Source organism: Microcebus murinus, chromosome 2 (genome assembly GCF_040939455.1).
Source record: "Microcebus murinus isolate Inina chromosome 2, M.murinus_Inina_mat1.0, whole genome shotgun sequence".
NCBI lineage: Eukaryota > Metazoa > Chordata > Mammalia > Primates > Cheirogaleidae > Microcebus > Microcebus murinus.
In genome coordinates this window covers 22,959,157-22,976,544 of record NC_134105.1, presented here as the reverse complement: position 1 = coordinate 22,976,544, position 17,388 = coordinate 22,959,157, and the positions used below count along the sequence as shown (strand labels likewise).

The 17,388-nt window shown below is 53.4% G+C and overlaps 1 protein-coding gene across 2 annotated transcripts in view; it reads right to left on the bottom strand.

Annotated features, from left to right (window-relative positions):
- The window catches only part of NHSL3 (NHS like 3), a 29,457-nt gene extending 12,269 nt beyond the window's left edge, over window positions 1-17,188 (bottom strand). The window contains exon 1 of one of the 2 annotated variants that reach the window (XM_012765373.2): window positions 16,925-17,188. In XM_012765373.2, the coding sequence (XP_012620827.1) occupies window positions 16,925-17,150 (226 nt within the window). In that variant the 5' untranslated portion in view covers window positions 17,151-17,188. Of the gene's footprint in view, window positions 1-5,631; window positions 5,763-16,924 lie in introns of those variants that run through there. The other variant, XM_012765374.2, reaches the window with a different exon arrangement.
- Between the last annotated feature and the right edge of the window lie 200 nt (window positions 17,189-17,388).

Here is a 17,388-nt window from a genome sequence, read left to right as displayed (position 1 = left end):
CCTAAGTCTGAGAAAGTTAATGTGTAAGGAGGGGCCACAGCCTCAATCTCTGCCCACAGAATGAGGAGCTCTGCACCCCACCTCTGCAGAAAGGGAATCTGCTCCTTCCTTCCCTAAGCGTCCGGCCCCACCCCAGGCCCCACCCTAGACCCCACCCCACCTGGGACAGAGCTGACCTGCCAGAGCTGACTGGCAGGTTCTAAGGTAAATATTGGGGGCCAGGTAGTGCCTGGAGCAGGGAGGGGAGATCCCATCCCACAGGGTGCCCTGGGGGAAGAAGAGGCAATAATGCAGGGAGGAATTAGCTACAATAATAATAAATGTCATAATGAGTTTCTGGGCCAGTATTTGCTCTCAACAATGACATAATAATCCCTTTCGGCCAGGGCACAATTCTGACTTTCCAAAACCCTTTCCTTTGTTCCTTCCAGGCATGATTATCCCCATTTTATGGATGCCAGAGAGGCAGCCACCATGAAGTTGGAGAAGAAAGGGCTGGGAATCAGAAGATCTGAATTCCTGGGGCCTCTCTGGGACTCAGTCTCCTCATCTGTAAGGTGGGACTAATACCCACTTCACAGAGTGCTTGGAAAAGTTAAAGAAACAGCCAGGTGTGGAGGCTCACTCCTGTAATCCTAGAACTCTGGGAGGCAAGGCGGACGGATCATTTAAGCTCAGGAGTTCAAGACCAGCCTGAGCAAGAGCGAGACCCTGTCTCTGCTAAAAAAAAATAGAAAGAAATTAGCCGGACAACTAAAAATATATAGAAAAAATTAGCCAGGCATGGTGGCGCATGCCTGTAGTCCCAGCTACTTGGGAGGCTGAGGCAGTAGGATTGCTCAAGCCCAGGAGTTTGAGGTTGCTGTGAGCTAGGCTGACACCACAGCACTCTAGCCTGGGCAACAGAGTGAGACTGTCTCAAAAAAAAAAAAAAAAAGAAAGTTAAAGAAAGCCACACAACCAAGAGTGGACACAAAGTGTTGCAATCAGGGAAGCCTCTGCCTCTCCAGGGTGTGAGGGCGAGGAAAGGGCCCTCTGCCTTCCCAACATACAATCAATGCAAAAACAACAAACTAGCATTTATTTTTTTCTTTATAATTTTTTTTAAAGTAGGGGGGAGTGAGGAAGGGGACTCAACTTCATTGGATTTTCTTTGAGACAGAGTCTCACTCCATCACCCTGGGTAGAGTGCAATGATGTCATGTAGCTCGAAGCAACCTCAAACTCCTGGGCTCAAGTGATCCTCCTGCCTCAGCCTCCCGAAAAGCTGGGATTACAGGCATGCGCCACCATGCCGGGCTAATTTTTCTATTTTTAGTAGAGACAGGGTCTCACTCTTGCTCAGGCTGGTCTCAAACTCCTGAGCTCAAGTGATCAGCCCACCTTGGCCTCCCAGAACACTAGGATAACATGCATGAGCCACCTGGCCAGACCCAAACTAGCATTTCTTGAATGCCAATGGAATGAGAAATCCTGGGTCTCACTAAATCCCCCTCATCATACAAATGCACTCCTCAAAGGTCAGTCAGTGACTTGCCCAAGGTCACAATGCCAGTAATGGCAGAGTCAGGATACAAGCCCAGCTCTGACTGGCTGCAAAACCATGTTCTTACCAGGCCACCAGAGGTCCTCCACCCCACCCCCTTCCAGAGCTCACTCCAAGCCTCAAGTGGAGTTAAGAACCATTAAGATAAGGTCAGATAAGGAACACTTAACATCAGCTCCCTATCTCTCTCCCCGACCAGCCCCCATCCAGCTTCCGGGCTTGGGAAGGAAGGGAATTCCAGGCCCAGACCAGATATCTCACTGCCCAGGGAGTCAGGACTCCCAGGTTTGAGCTCTCATTACCCCTTCATTACAGCCTGGTCCTGAGCCAGGCACTGCCCTTTTCTGGGCCTCAGTTTCTCTATCTGTGATGTGGGAGGGTTGGAGAGATGATCTCTAAAGAGCCCTCAGCATGTGTGACTCTGCCACTAGAAGGAAGGAGGGCAGTGGCTCCCCAGTTTAGGTCACGGACTGGGGCAGCAAGGGGGTTCAGCTTATCTCAGATCCCTCAGATCAGAGAGAGCTGGGTCAGACCCTTACAGGGCTTCCATAAGCAAGTCCCCCGCCCCAAGAAAGGAGAGAAGACACAGTGGGGTAGGGGAAAGGGCCTTCTCCCAGCTGTGGAACCTACCAAAGACCCCTCTAGGAGGTCTAGAGGCAAGGGGAGGGAAGTAAAGAAAAGTCATCCACTGGGCCCTTCCCTCAGTCTCCCCATCTGAAAGATGGGAACAATAAATCCACACTGAAGGCAGCCCCTCTGTGTAAACCTGACAGCACATGCATGGGAACAGGAGGAGGGAGGTACGGTGGGCGGGTCTCCCTGGCTCCCAATTCACATCCTCCACCCAACCTGCCCAGAACCAGGTACCCAGCTGCCTGGGGAGGGAACGGGGACGGGAGGGTTGGGTTGGATGCCTGTGTGCCAAGGCCAAACAATCCCAGCAGGTTACAATGTCTTTCCAGCAGTGGGGACGCCATGCCTGGCCTACCTCCACCCATCTCTACCCTCCAGGGGTATTTGATCTGCTGGACCAATCCTTCCTGGTGTCTTCATTTCCCTTCCCAGTTCCCCATTTCTCACCTGCTCTTGCTCTGAGCTGGGGGGCAGGCAAGCCTTCAATGCTTAGTCTTCAACCCTCGCCCCTCCCCATAGCCATTCCCCCACTTGTGCTCTCCACACAGTCCAGATCCCCCAGGCCTCGGCTTTCTTTGCCCAGAGGACTCGCAGGCCCCTCAATCATAAAGTGACACCCATCTATCCATAAACTGATTAGGAGCACAGGCTGTGTAATCTGACAGGCTTGAGTTTGAATCGAGATGCAGCCTCTGTGTGGCCTTGGGCAACTGACTTCACTTTTCTGAGCTCCAGCTTCTTCATCTGTAAAATGGGAAGCACAAAATCTTCTCACCATTGGACTGCTGAAGGGCAGGCAAAGGACAAATGAATTAATCGATATAAAGGGCCAGCACAGGGCCTTATTTTTATCTCTGCTACCATCCCAGCCAAGCAACCTCAAGCACAGCAGCCTTCACAGCCCTCTCTGGCCCTTACTCCCCAAAATTGATTAATCCTAGCTCCCAGCCTCTACCCTGTCCCCAGCCCTCACCTCATCACCTCTCCCCTGGATTACTGCAATAGCCGCTGAGCTTCCACTCTCATCACCCCATCCCCCAACTTGTCCTGTCTGCACCTGTCCCCACCCTGGAGCCATTTGCCTAATATACCACTTTTGTAGGCTCCTCCCTTACTTAAACACCCTCTCTGGCTCCCTATGGTCCATAGACCCCCAACCTTCTCTGCCTGCCTTGCACTCTCTCCCTTTTCCTCTCACAGACAAATCAAATGGGTAAGTACTCAAGTTCCAATCCTCACCTGGGCCTGTGACAGCAGGCCCAGTTAAGGAAGGACCCTTAACTACTTTTCTCTCCAATCTCCATACTCAGTCTCCACTCCATGCCTTTGCTCACAACCATGCCCCACAGCTGAAACAAATCCGTGCTCATATTCTCTCATGTGATCAACAATTCAGGATGAATTCCAATCCTGCAGCGACTTCAAAGACCAAGTTAGGACCAAGTCCTCAGTTTTCTAAAGCTGATCCTAACCCAGAAGCTTTTTGATATACAGCCTAGAATATTTCCCAGCCCCTACACATACTTCTGTGTTGCCCTGACATTGCTTTCTAGTTTTTTAGGAACACAGTAAAGCTTGGTTGACCCTTGAGTTGCAGCAGGGACTAGAAGTGCACAAAGGCTACTAGAAGCCCCAGGCCTCTTTCGCAAGGACCAGTGGACAGGACACTGTAAACACAGCTTTATCTTCTCCTCCATCACAAATGGTGACAAGTCTGGGCCCACAGTTGGTTCTCAGGAAACCATCAGATCAGAGTGACCATCAGAGGAGAGATGAAGGGCCCCAGCCCTGCCTGCTCCCTGCAGATTCTAGGAGGGAGAGTTGGGCACAGCCAGGACTTCAGGGTTGTGGGGGCAGGGAGAGTACTGGAAGGTCCTAGAGTCTCTCATCATCATCCACCTTTTGAGGAGTCCTCAAAGAGCCAATCTGAACTTAATTAACCTTTTCCTATTGTTATTTTGATTATCATTACTGTTCCTCAAACTGTGCCTAATGACCTTGTACGAGACCCCACACCCCCTTCCCTGGACCTCAATCTCTTCATCCAGGAAATAGCTAGGAACTGTGAAGGTCCCAAGAAGTCACCAAAGCTAAGCCCTCCAGATTTCACAGCCATGTCCCCTGTAGGAGCCAGGGTGGTCCAGAAAAGCAGAAGGAATCGCTCAAGGTCGCCAGAGTCTGTGCCAGAGCCACACAAAAACACAGGCCCCTACTTCCCAGCCCTGGCTCTTTCCATCACCCCCTACACGGAGCATGAGATCATCAGGCTGCGGTTCTGAACCTCTAGGAATGTGGGCCATCCTGGGAAACACTGGTGGATTCTCCCCACACTGCGGGGCCCCTCCACCCCCGACCCCTCCACCCCGGACCAGCAGGTACTCCCAGGGTACCTGCCTCCGGAGACCCCCTATCTTGGGGAGGGGAGGGTTGGCTCCATCACCCCGCCCCTCCCCCATCTCTGGATTCACCAGGTGAGAAAACTGGGCACCCTCAATGGCCCCTCCTCCAGCACCCTTTTCCACTGAACTGCAACACATGTAGGGGGAAACCAAGAATCCCATCTCCCAGCCCTGGGGTTGGAGGCCTTCCCTATTCCCTCCCCTCCCCCTTGGAGGCTGGAATGTGACCCGCGGAGGGATCCCGCAGCAGCCGGGAAGGGCTGCGTTCCAGCTCGGTGGCTGCATTGAAAGGGGGGAGATGCGGAGGCGATCGCGGGGACAACGAGGGGTGGAGGGGGGAAGGGGAGAGGCCGCGGTGGCGCGGGTAGGGGTAGAGAGGGAGCCAAAAAAACCAGTCCGACTCCCGATCGCGCCAGATGGAGGCGGTCCCGAGCCACTAGCCCCGGGTTTCCTGCTTCTCCCCTCCACCTTGGTCTCCCCTCCCTCCTGCAAACTTTCATCCTGTTGGGGGCTAAGACCTAGGGAACAAGTGTGTGTGTGTACTAGTGCCTGAGGGTCTGCCTGTGAGCCTGCGTGAGTCTGGTTGGTCGTGCAGTTGAGAAACTGTGTACACATGTGTGCCTAAGACGCTGGGCAACCGTACCTACATGACTGATGTGTGTGAAGGACTGTGTCTGCCCGTGCGTCTGAATCCGTGCGTGGGTGCAGTTCGTGTGGCTGTGTAAACCGCAGGCACAGGTATGTATGTACCTGGGTCTCAGGATCTGTGGAACCTACTGCAATGGTGTGGATGTATTTTGTGTCTGCAAGTCCGTACATCCGAGTGGGTGTTAGGTGTGTGACTGTAAACTGCGACCGTGTACGCGTGCCCGCCCGTGGGTATTACTGTGTATGTGTGTCTCTGTGTACACGTGAGGGGTGGGGTCTGCGCGGGGATTCCCGGCCCCCCACACTCACACCCACCAGGCCCCGGGAGGGGGCAGCAGCGGTAGCGACGGCTGCAGCCCAGAGACCCTCCTCCATGCCTGCCCCGCCCCCACCCCCGGCCCCTACCTGCCGGCCGCTTCGCCGACCGCCCGAACCGCCAGAAGCTGCGGACCCGGGGACCGCTGGGGGCCTTCCTCTTGTGGTGTGAGTTGCCCATGGCTGGCGCGGGAGCCGGCGGGGAGCCCAAGCGCGGCCCAGCCAGCCCGGCCGCCGGGCCCGCAGCCCCGGTAGGGAGGCAGCGCGACGCGCGGGCGGACACCGCAGGCGCCCCCAGCCCCAGCTCAGCCACACCCCCGAGCTCTGCGGCCAATGGCCGGGCTGGGGGCGGGGCCGGACCAGGGGCGGGGCCTGGCGCGCGTCCCGTCGGCTCCGCCCCTCCCCGGACCTGGGAGACAGGCTGAGCTGCCCAGCCCAGAGCGCTCAGGGAAAGGCCGGGCGGGTCCAGGTGGGGCAAGCGGGTCGCCCGCTCTCTCAGCCCAGGGCTTGCCTCTGAAGAGTGCAGTGGAGCTGGGAGAACTAGGGACCAGGCTCCACACAGGTAAGTTCGAAGCCCGGCTGCTGCTAAGCCCCACCAGCCACCACCCCGTGAGTGTCACGTGCCTGTGTGTACAAATATGTTGAACTATTTCTGTAGTTATGGTGTTCAAAATCATAGTAGAACCCTTTTATTTTGTGCTTACTATGTGCCAGGTATGTGCCAGGCGCTATGCTAATTGCTTTCATTCATTACATATCATTTCATCCACAAGACAACTGTGGAAATCATATCCATTTTACAGACAGGGAAATTGAGGTTGCTTGAAGTCAACTGATTCAAAGTCAAATAGCATTAAGAGCCAAGACTCAAACCCAGACTGACTCTGATACCTACTGCTCCATGCTACCACCTCTCCAGCTCATGTGTCTCTGCATGACCTTGAAGACATGTAATTGGACACCTGTGTATAACTGTGCTTAAATGTGGCTGTGTAATTGTAAACCTATGTATGTATCTGTGACCTTAAACATCTGGGTTCCTCTGTGTATAATCAACTGTGTGTGACTGTATCGATATAATTGAGTCTAGGCCAGGCGAGGTGGCTCACGCCTGTAATCCTAACACTCTGGGAGGCCAAGGCAGGAGGATAGCTTGAGGTCAGGAGTTCAAGATCAGCCTGAGCCCTGAGCAAGAGCAAGACCCCTGTCTCTACTAAAAATAGAAAAAATTTAGCAAGGCGTGGTGGTGCACACCTGTAGTCCCATCTACTTGGGAGGCTGAGGCAAGAGGTTCACTTAAGCCCAGGAGTTTGAGGTTGCTGTGAGTTAGGTTGATGCCACAGCACTCTATCCTGGGGAACACAGTGAGATGCTGTCTCAAAAAAAAAAAAAAAATTGATTCTGTTTTCATGTCTAGGTGTGTGCTTTTATGTATTTGCCTATGTAATTGTGACTATCTCAGAGTGGCTGAATATCACTGATTTTGTGTATTTAAGTGTATAACAGTTTGCCGATATGCATGTATGTGTAAATAAGTTTGTCTATAAGACTGTGTAAATTACCTCTGCTTTTTGTGTGTCGGTATGACTGCAACTGTGTTTGTTGAGTGTATGCCTATATCTACAGTTTGTGTGTAAATAATGGAACTTGTAGGTAAACATATGTGAAACCCCCCGTGTCTGTGTGCCGGTGAAGTTGTGTGCCTCTTACCCATCTCCTCTTAGACGAGTCTTTGTTTTTCAAAACCCAGGCCACCCCTTACCTCTTGTGAAAGCCTTCAAGGCTACCCAAGGCTCCCACCTCTGTCTCATCACAGGCGCTCTTGGGCCCAGGAACCTGACCAGGACCCCACTGCCTGGGCAGTGACTCTCCTTTACCATCACTCTGTCCCATCTCTCCAACTCTGGGCAGCATGCTGGGCAGAGCACTGGGCTGGGAGTCCAGAGCCCTAAGTTCTAGTACCCATGTGGCTCATCCTTTCTGCCACCTGGGCAAACCCCTCCACTACACCATGCTGCCTCTTCTTCCTGTTGGCTCTAGGACACCCTGTTCCCTCCCTGTAAAATGGAAGCATCAGAGCTCATCCCAACCCTCTCCCAGGCCCATCTCTTGCTCAGAGTCTGAGGTTGATAACAGTGCAGTCCTTGAAGGGCTGGCATTTTATTCATCCATAGAAAATACACATTGAGCATATACTGTGTACCAAGCTGTGTGCACCAGTCTCCCCACTTTGCATAGAGAAGAGGGTCTTCGTATGGAAGCTGAAAAAGACCTCAGAGATCTGCTAGCCCGATACCCTGGATTTACAGCCAGGAAAACGCAGGCCCATAAAGAGGACAGCTGGTACAGGGAAGCAGAGGGAACACCCAAGGGTAAAGTCTAAATTTCTTGGCATGCATTGACTGAGGACAGGTATGCGAAGAACCTCAAAGGATGTCTGGAGTGTAGCAGGTGCCTTGGCCTTCACAGGAGGCCTTGCAGAAGCTGCCCCCGCACATCAGTTCAGCCTCATCTCCAACCATACCCTTCTCATTCTCAGAGCCCAGCCACACAAAGCTTTTTGCCACTCCCCAGTGCACACCTTTGGGCCTCCACACCTACTATCTCCTCTTCCACTCTTGCTGGCAGATGCCTTTTCATACTCAAGACCCTGCTCGACAGGCTGCTCCTCTAGAAGTCTTCCTTGCATCACCTCCTCCCTTGGCTCAGTTCTCTGTGCTCCCACAGCCATTAGTGCTGCCCTCTGATACAGTACTGATCACACCTCAGCGCTCCCCAGCACCTGGGTAACACTATTCCAGCACTTTATTTTATTTTTATTTTTTAGAGAGACAGGGTCTCACTCTTGTCACCCAAACTGGAGTACAGTAGCTCAATCATACCTCACTGCAACCTCCAACTTCTGGGCTCAAGCAATTGTGTGCCACTGTGCCTAATTTTTCTTATTTTTTGTAGAGACAGGGTCTCACTATGTTGCCCAGGCTGGTCTCAAAATCCTGCCTTCAAGCAATCCTCCTACCTTGGCCTCCCAAAGTGCTGAGATTACAGAAGTGATCCACCTCCCTGCTGGCTCATCCCAGCACTTTCCTTTAGACAACAGCACTTGCCTTTTCAACCAGAACAGTTTCCTCAAGGGCAGTAACTGTCTCACTCCTCTTAGCAACCCCAAGCTCAGCACAGAGCAGGTGTACCATATGTGTGGAATAGAAACTGGTGGTAGACTGGGCGCAACGGCTCACACCTGTAATCCTAGCACTCTGGGAGGCAGAAGAGAGATCGCCTGAGCTCCGGACTTTAAGACCAGCCTGAGCCCTGAGCAAGAGCGAGACACTGTCTCTACTGAAAATAGAAAAAACTGGCCGGGCGCGGTGGCTCACGCCTGTAATCCTAGCTCTCTGGGAGGCCGAGGCGGGCGGATTGCTCGAGGTCAGGAGTTCGAAACCAGCCTGAGCAAGAGCGAGACCCTGTCTCTACTATAAATAGAAAGAAATTAATTGGCCAACTAATATATACAAAAAATTAGCCGGGCATGGTGGCACATGCCTGTGGTCCCAGCTACTTGGGAGGCTGAGGCAGGAGGATCCCTTGAGCCCAGGAGTTTGAGGTTGCTGTGAGCTAGGCTGACGCCACGGCACTCACTCTAGCCTGGGCAACAAAGCGAGACTCTGTCTCAAAAAAAAAAAAAAGAAAAAAAAAAAAAAAGAAAAAACTAGCTGGAGGTAATGGTGCACGCCTGTAGTCCCAGCTGCTTGGGAGGCTGAGGCAGGAGGATCACTTGAGCCCAGGAATTTGAGGTTGCTGTGAGCTAGGCTGATACCACGGCACTCCAACCTGGGCAACAGAAAAAAAAAAAAAAAGAAAGAAACTGGTGGAGATGGTGGGCTTGGGTACCGTGTACTATTGTAGTAGTGATGATGGCACTTGTTTGCTGCTGGTGGTGGCAGAGGTGGTGTTGCACAGTGAAGGAGGCATATGGACCAAAACCCCAGGAACCTCAGGACTGGGCCTGAGTGCCTCCTGACTCTCTCGGAGAATGGTGATGAAGGCCTCCGCAGACTAGAGACTTGGAGGAGAGTATCCCAAGCAGAAAGGAGGCCCTACTTAGTAATCTTCCTACCAGAAGCCTGGAGGGAATCATGCACTTTGCAACAAGATTCTGGGTTTAAACCCTCTGTGGGCTGAGCTGTCTCTATCTCCCCTTCCATGGCCCACACACAGCCGGGCACCCTGTGAGTGGGGCTCACAATCCTTTGTTGAAGCTCTCCCCTAGGACGGTGGAGCACACGGGCATAGAGTACAGTGCGGTACGATTCTGGGGAGCCGAACTGAGATTTCACCCCGCCTGCCCAAGGAAGCTGCAGGGATTTGGCTGACTTCTCCAAGTCAGCTAAGGGGCTGGAGGTGGCCTTGGGGTATAAACATGGAAGGTGTGTGTGTCCCTGCTCTGCCAGCCCCACCATGTTCACCGTGGCCCGAACAATATACAATGCCTCCTCTCATTAGATTTCTTCAGCATGTGAGAGGCCGTGAGCAGCTGAAACAGCTTTGAGGGTCTGGAGAGAGAGGGATTTCCAAGGGGCAGGCGGGGAGGGGAGGCTCTCAATCTGCCTCTGCTGACAACAGTGTAGATTTTGGAGGCCACAGGGCTCAGCCACCCCAGTCTGGCAGACCTTGCTGGCAGCCCTGCTTCAGGAACTGCAGGGATCCAATGGTGGGGGGAGGATACACTGATCTAGTGCCCCTCCCAGGCCTGAGGGGAATTTCCAGAAGGGTGAGGGAGAGACAGTTGGAACCAGCCCCTGAAGGTGTCAAAGGTAGGGGAGGGAAGGGGAGGTACCCTTAGCCTTCACTTCCTTCTCAGTTCTTCCCACCCCTGGTAGAGGCACCTCCTGGGGACAGGATCTTCCTTTTAAAGTCTGAACAAAGGAGTAGGGAAGCTGCAGTCTGCCTGGCAGGTGTGGGCTCCTGGTCTGCCAAAGTATGACCTTGAGCAAGTCACTTCCTCCTCTGGGCCTCAGCTGCCCGTCTATGTGTGCCATGAGGGCTCCCTATGACATCTCAGGCCATCAACTCTGAGCATCTAGGACCCAGAGATGCCCATGTCTGGGGGCCCATATCAGATCACCACCTTTCCCAAAGCCACTTAGTGCCAGGCCCTGTGCTGGGCAAGGCAGAAGGAAGTGGCAGTCAACCCAGCCTCTGCCCTCAGGGTACTCAGAATAGTGAGGTATGGCCATATCTGTGCCCACAGAACCCCAGATGGCCGGCTGGTCCCAGGCCCTCGCAGGTGCCTTGCCTGACTCCAGCGCCAAGTCCCTCAACCCCAGCTTCCCCTCATCCTTCAATTTCAGCTACAGTGTCACCTCCCTGGGAAAGCCATCCCTGCTCACCCCCAGGGATCATGGGGCTTTCTCCTTTGTCACACTTTTTGACCCATAATTCCTTGTTCAATGTCTGATCCCCCTCCACATATACTGAAATTGCTCGTGAGGACCAGACGTTGTCTCTCTTGTTCATGCTGAGTGCCTGGCACGTAGCAGGTACTTAGGAAATGTTTGTGAAATACATGAGTCAGGCTCCCTGTCCCATCTAGACCCTAGCCAAGTATTGCCCATCCTTACATAGGAGCCTGGGAGAGCTAGACAGAGCAGCCACCCTGTCACATTCTTACTGAGGAACCCCAAGTTCCCCCACTCCCCTTTTGGATGTATCCCATAGCAGAGGAACTCTGCCCCATTACACTGGTCCAGGCCACAGGCTGAGGACACTGATATGCCCCTACACAAGAAGGTGGTGGCCAGGAAAGCATATACAGCCCAACTCCAAATCTCTTAAGCACCCTGCTCTAGAGTCTGGGGGCAATAATTTTTCCTGGGAGTATCACAGAGATGATGATTCCCAGGCCTTGAAGGATGAATAGGAGTTCACTGGATAGAAAAGTGAAAGAGACTGGGTGCGGTGGCTCATGCCTGTAATCCTAGCACTCTGGGAGGTCAAGGTGGGTGGACTGCTCGAGGTCAGGAGTTCGAAACCAGCCTGAACAAGAGCGAGACCCCATCTCTACTATAAATAGAAAGAAATTAATTGGCCAACTAATATATATAAAAAAAACTAGCCGGGCATGGTGGCTCATGCCTGTAGTCCCAGCTACTCGGAAGGCTGAGGCAGGAGGATCGCTTGAGTCCAGGAGTTTGAGGTTGCTGTGAGCTATGCTGACGCCATGGCACTCACTCTAGCCTGGGCAACAAAGTGAGACTCTGTCTCAAAAAAAAAAAAAAAAGGAAAGTGAAAGGAAGCACATTCTAGGCAGGGAAAACAGCACATGTGATGACACAGAACGTGAAAATACATGGAGTGTTGTTTTTTTTTGTTTTTTTTTTTGGAGACAGAGTCTCACTTTGTTGCCCAGGCTAGAGTGAGTGCCATGGCCTCAGCCTAGCTCACAGCAACCTCAAACTCCTGGCTCAAGCAATCCTGCTGCTTCAGCCTCCCGAGTAGCTGGGACTACAGGCATGCGCCACCATGCCTGGCTAATTTTTTGTATATATATTTTTAGTTGGTCAATTAATTTCTTTCTATTTTTATTAGCGATGGGGTCTCAGGCTGGTTTTGAACTCCCGACCTGGAGCAATCTGCCCACCTCGGCCTCCCAGAGTGCTAGGATTGCAGGCCTGAGCCACCACGCCCTGCCTAAATGGAGTGTTTGTTGAAAGGCAAACAGACACCACTTTGACCTCAGAGACACAAAGTGCCCACTACCCCAGGAGACCCTTTGCTTTAGCACTACCTACCCTCTTCCTCAGCAGGGAGAAATGGCATTATTCATACTGGACTCTCCTTACCCACCTTCCTATGACATCCAGGTCTCAGTGTCTTATCTAGCTGTCCAAAGGCAGGCTTGCTCCTGCAGCCTATCCTCAAACCCACAGAATCTCAGAACTAGCAAGGATCTCAGAGGCCATTAAAGCCCACAAGATAAGGCATGTCTGGCCCAAAGGGGAGCAGGACTTACCCAAGTCCTGCTATGCAGCAGAGCAGAACTCAAACTCAGGGGTCCCTCCACAACTCCGCACCGAGCACAGTCGTCCCTGAAGGGTGGCCAGAAGGAACTTGGGGAGGCTGCAGTGAGTTCACAGGGTTAAGTCAGCCGGGCCTGGCAGAGCGGCTCCCAAATCCTCAGAATGAGAGCCATCCCCACTCCTACCCCTCAGCCACTGCCCACTGCCTGAGAGAAACCCTCAGAAGAGCTACATCCTCCTTTCTCCAGAGCTGGTCCTAAGACTCTACGGAGGGTACCCCCCTCCAGAGCCAGAAACACATCCAACATCATATTGCGTGTGGAGTGTGGAGGCAGACTGAGTGGCTCTGTCATTACTGCCCTGTGAATATCACTTCCACACAGGTGGGGACCTTGCCTGTCTGTCCTCAGGCATTCTCATCACCTTGAACAATGCCTGACACTACACAGTAAAGAATATGTCTTTTTCAAATGAATGAATCTGAGTGACCTTGAGCAACTTACTTTTACCTTCTGAAAGGGCCTTTTTTCACACAAATGGTGATAACTGCCCACCTCACGAGTTGTCTGGAGCACAAGGGAAGACTTTCATGAAAATGCTTGGCTAGGCCAACATGGTGGCTCCTGCCTGTAATCCAAGCACTTTGGGAGGCTGAGGCAGTAAGATGGCTTGAGGCCAGGAGTTCAAGACCAGCCTGAGCAACATACCGAGACCCTGTCTCTACAAAAAATAGAAAAATCAGCCAGGCGTGGTGGCCCGCACCTGTAGTCACAGCTACTCAAGAGGCTGAGGCAGGAGGATTGCTTGAGCCCAGGAGCTTGAGGTTGCTGTGAGCTATGATCATGCCATTATACTCTAGCTCAGGTAACAGAGTGAGACCCTGTCTCCAAAAAAAATTTTTTAATTAAAAAAAAAAAAAAAAAGCATGGGCAGGGTCTGGCAGATAGCCTTCCTGTTACTTCTCTTCTGCAGATCAGCCAGCACCCTGCTCTCATTCCACAGTCTGCCCGCCTCCTCCAGAAAGCCTCCCCTGATTATCTGCTGGGCTCCAGTCCTGGCACCTGTCCCAGAAACACTTCCTTCCCACACACTTGTCTAGAGTCCAGGTGATATTTCTGGAAAATATGGATCCCTGTTTTTGTTTTTTTAACTTTATCTTACATCTGAGTCTTCCCGTGGCACAAAGGTGAGACTCCACCTTCTGTGAATCCCCCGCAGTAATCATCATCATGGGGTAACCAAGTGAGTTGTTTTCCAAACATGGAGCAGGAGGAACGTAGCCAATGCCCAAGTCCTCGGCATCACGACAGCAGAAACCTGCTACCTTGTGCATCACGCTCTTCAATTCACAAAGCACTTGCATGTCTGCTATCTAATTTGATCCTTGAACTACCCCTGTAAAGCCAAGATTTATTATCCCTATTTTACAGATAAGGAAACTGAGGCTTAAAGGGGTGAATAACCTGCCAGCTTCACATAGCTTGAGAGGGCAGCAGAGTTGTTCCCATCAGCCAGAGCCCATTCCTTCCAGACGGGGCTCTTAGAGCTCAGATGACTAAACTAACAAACACAACAATAGAAACCCCTTTCATTTCTATGGTGACTTCTCTTTCATATAATATTCATATCTGGCCAGGAAACCAAGGTAAGAGGATCACTTGAAGTCAGGAGTTCAAGACCAGCTTGGGCAACATGGTGAGACCCTAGCTCTACAAAAAATATAAAATTTAAAAATTAAAATTTTCATATCGTCTCTCATGAGAATCTTGGTGAAACAGAAAGGTCATAGACCTATCAAGGCAATGTCCAGCCAGAGGACCACCCCTGTGACACCCTTCTTCTCCCCTTTGAGACAATAATGGAATCAGTGAGGCCCCAGAGAAGTTGCTGTCCAACGTTATGGGGCTTGCTAGTAGCTGAGCCGGGATTTAAACTCTCATTTGCCTGACTCTGATACTCTCCCCCCTCTGTCAAGCTCCTCACATCACTCTGGGTCATTTCTCATCTGTAAAGTGGGTTGAATGAGAAGATCTTTAAGCTTTACACCCTGCTCTATGTCCTTGGGAGAGTCATGAAAATAGCACCAGTTTTGGAGGCAGCAGGTGATTTGAATTTAAATCCCAGTTTGGTCAAATCACTCACTCACTGTTCCTGAGCCTCAGTTTTTTACATCTGCAAACAAGATCAAATGAGGCAATGGATACAGGGCTCCTGACACATTCAGAATAATTAATAAATGTCAGATTTCCTCTTTTTTTCTAAGACTATGCAGGGCAGTGGGGGAAACAGGAGATCCCAGAAGATTGGTGCTCAACATTCTATTACTAGCTCAGTTTTCCCATCTCATAGTAGGAGAGTCAGATTAGAGCAGTCAAGACCGCATCTCTTATGTCTTTGGCTCAGAGATTGGAATAGAGGAGATAAAGGCCCCTGACAACTCCCCCCCAAGGAATTTTCCATGTAGTCTTCCTCCCCCCACCCCCCACCCTGTCTCCATTCTGAACATTCTCCCTGAAAGAGTTAAGCCTTCTTCAGGCTTCTCCTTCCTTGCCAGCAGTCCAGTGGAGATTAGAAGGATCAGATTTATTTCTCTTAATAAACAGAAAAGAAGGTGGGCCAGGCAGGTGACAAGGAAACAATTGCAATAATAGGAGACTGGAGCAAAAGGGAACAGGACTTCCTCCAGTGGTACCTGGGGCCACCTCCAGCCCTGGGGAAACAACAGCCAGGGGCAGGGAGGTGTCTCCCATGCACGTGGGCTCACATAAGGCCGACCTGCTGCCCAGAAAGCCCAGTGCCACCAAATACCAAACACAAGGCTGGGGGAGGCCTGGCCAATGACCCAATGACCCCAAAGCCAGGCTGTTGTAGCTGGGACCTACAGGCTCAGCTTTTCCAGCCCCCTGCCTCCAGACCCATCTGCCCTGGGGTACAACACTAGTCCACTAGCCTTCTGCCTGCCAATCCTGACAGTCTGACCACAATCCAGACTGCTGCAATTCTGACCCATGTCTACTTGAGAGAGATGGAAATGACTTTAGACTGAATCCCAGTTGGAGCAGCCCTGGTACAGACTCCATGTCCTGTTAGGATTGCAAAGCCCTTGGAAATACCCCTCACCCAAACCTTCCCTCAGAGCTTGGCCCGGCCATCCCAACCCCAGTGCCCTGACTTCTATTTGTGGCTGGGCCGCAGGGGAGCAGGGCCCTTATCCAAAAGGAAGATCAGGCCGGATGCAATCACACAAGAGGCTTTCCACCCTCTTCCTGACCCTTAAAGTGTTCCTTCTAATTCTCCTCCAGAGGAGGTGGTTAAAGGACACTGGGAGGGTAAACACAGGCGGAATGGGATGGGCCCACACACCCCGCCATTTCCTCACCTCCAGCAACTGCAGCAGGAGTATAGGAAAGGTAGACTTCTGAGCCCCACCTTCATGCAGAAACTGACGCCCTCCCCACCAAAAAGAAGACAGAAATGGGGAAACGAGGAAGACCCAAGCAAGTGGCCAAAAGTAAAATGACCCCAGTACGGATAGGCCAGGTCAGCGTCCCCTCCTTTCCTGCTGCCCAATCTATCAGGGGAAGCCCAGGTGCTCAAATTCAGAAAGACGGGGAACTAACTGTTGTGTTTTAAGTACCCACCACAGCTCAGGTACAGCCTCTCCGTTTAGCTTGGGCCTCAGTTTCCCCTTTCCGTAAGCACACTCCTGACTCTGGCATGTCCCCTCTACCAGGGCTGGGGGAAAGAGAGAGGGGGACGGGTGGTTGGTTCACCATGGTGAGCTCACCACCCCAGGGGTGGATGCTTGTGGTTTGGCCCAGGTGAGCGGTGAGGGGGGCCAGGTGGGAAAAGCTAACACTGCTGAGAACCTAAGGCATGCTACGCTCCGCGCTGGGTTCTTTGTGGGGCTGGAAACTCAGCCACCTAAAGGGCTGCAACTCCTTCCGAGTGCAGTTGACCTTCCAGACCCAGAGGGACCCCCCCCTCCACCCAAGGCCACCTGCCTCTCCCATTGGCCCCTGGCCAGAGTCAAGTCTCTCACCCCCTGACTCAGCAGAGGGCAGAACCAGGGTGAGCCTGGGGGAGGGGGAATTGCCTCACCGCCCCAGAGCCAGACTGCCAGCACTTCCTGCCTAAGCCGGGGGATCCGTGCCCCAGCCAGGGGTCCCTCTGCTCAGAGTGGGGCGGGGCTGAGTGCGAGGGGGCGGTGCAGGATGGGGGTGCTCGGGCTGAGTCCAGGGCTCCCCCAGCACCGGCGCCTAGGGAGTCACCCCTCTCCAACATGCCGCGGACCCCCGGCGTAGCCACCCCGGCCGCACCCCGGGCGCCGCCCGGCGCTCAGCCCAGGTGCCCGGGCGCCTTACCTCGGCCTTTGCCCTTGGCCCTCCTGGCCTTGTCGTCCGCCTTCTTGGCGCGGGGGGCGGCCGTTTCGGCGCCCTCGGCCCCCGCCGCCTTCTTCTTGCGCCGCTTGACCCGCAGCCAGCTGAAGACGCGGCGGAGGCCGGAGCGGGACTTCTTCCTGCGCTGGGGGCCGCCCGGGCCCCCCGGCTCCTCGGCCGCAGGTGCGGCTGGGGGCGCGCGGGCCGCCATGGCGCGGCGGGCGACGGGCGCGGGGTCAGGCCCCCTGCGGCGCGGCGCCCATGCCCGGGGGCGGCCGCCGCGGCGAGACGCGCGGGGAGAAAAGTTTGGGCGGCGGAGGCCGAGCGAGCGCGGCGGGAGCGGCGCGGGAGGGGCCGGGCGGGCGGGGCGCGGAGGCCGGCCCGGAGGGAAGGAGCCGGGGCGGGAGCGGCCGCGGGGCGGGAGCGGCGCTGCCTGCTGCCCCTCCCCG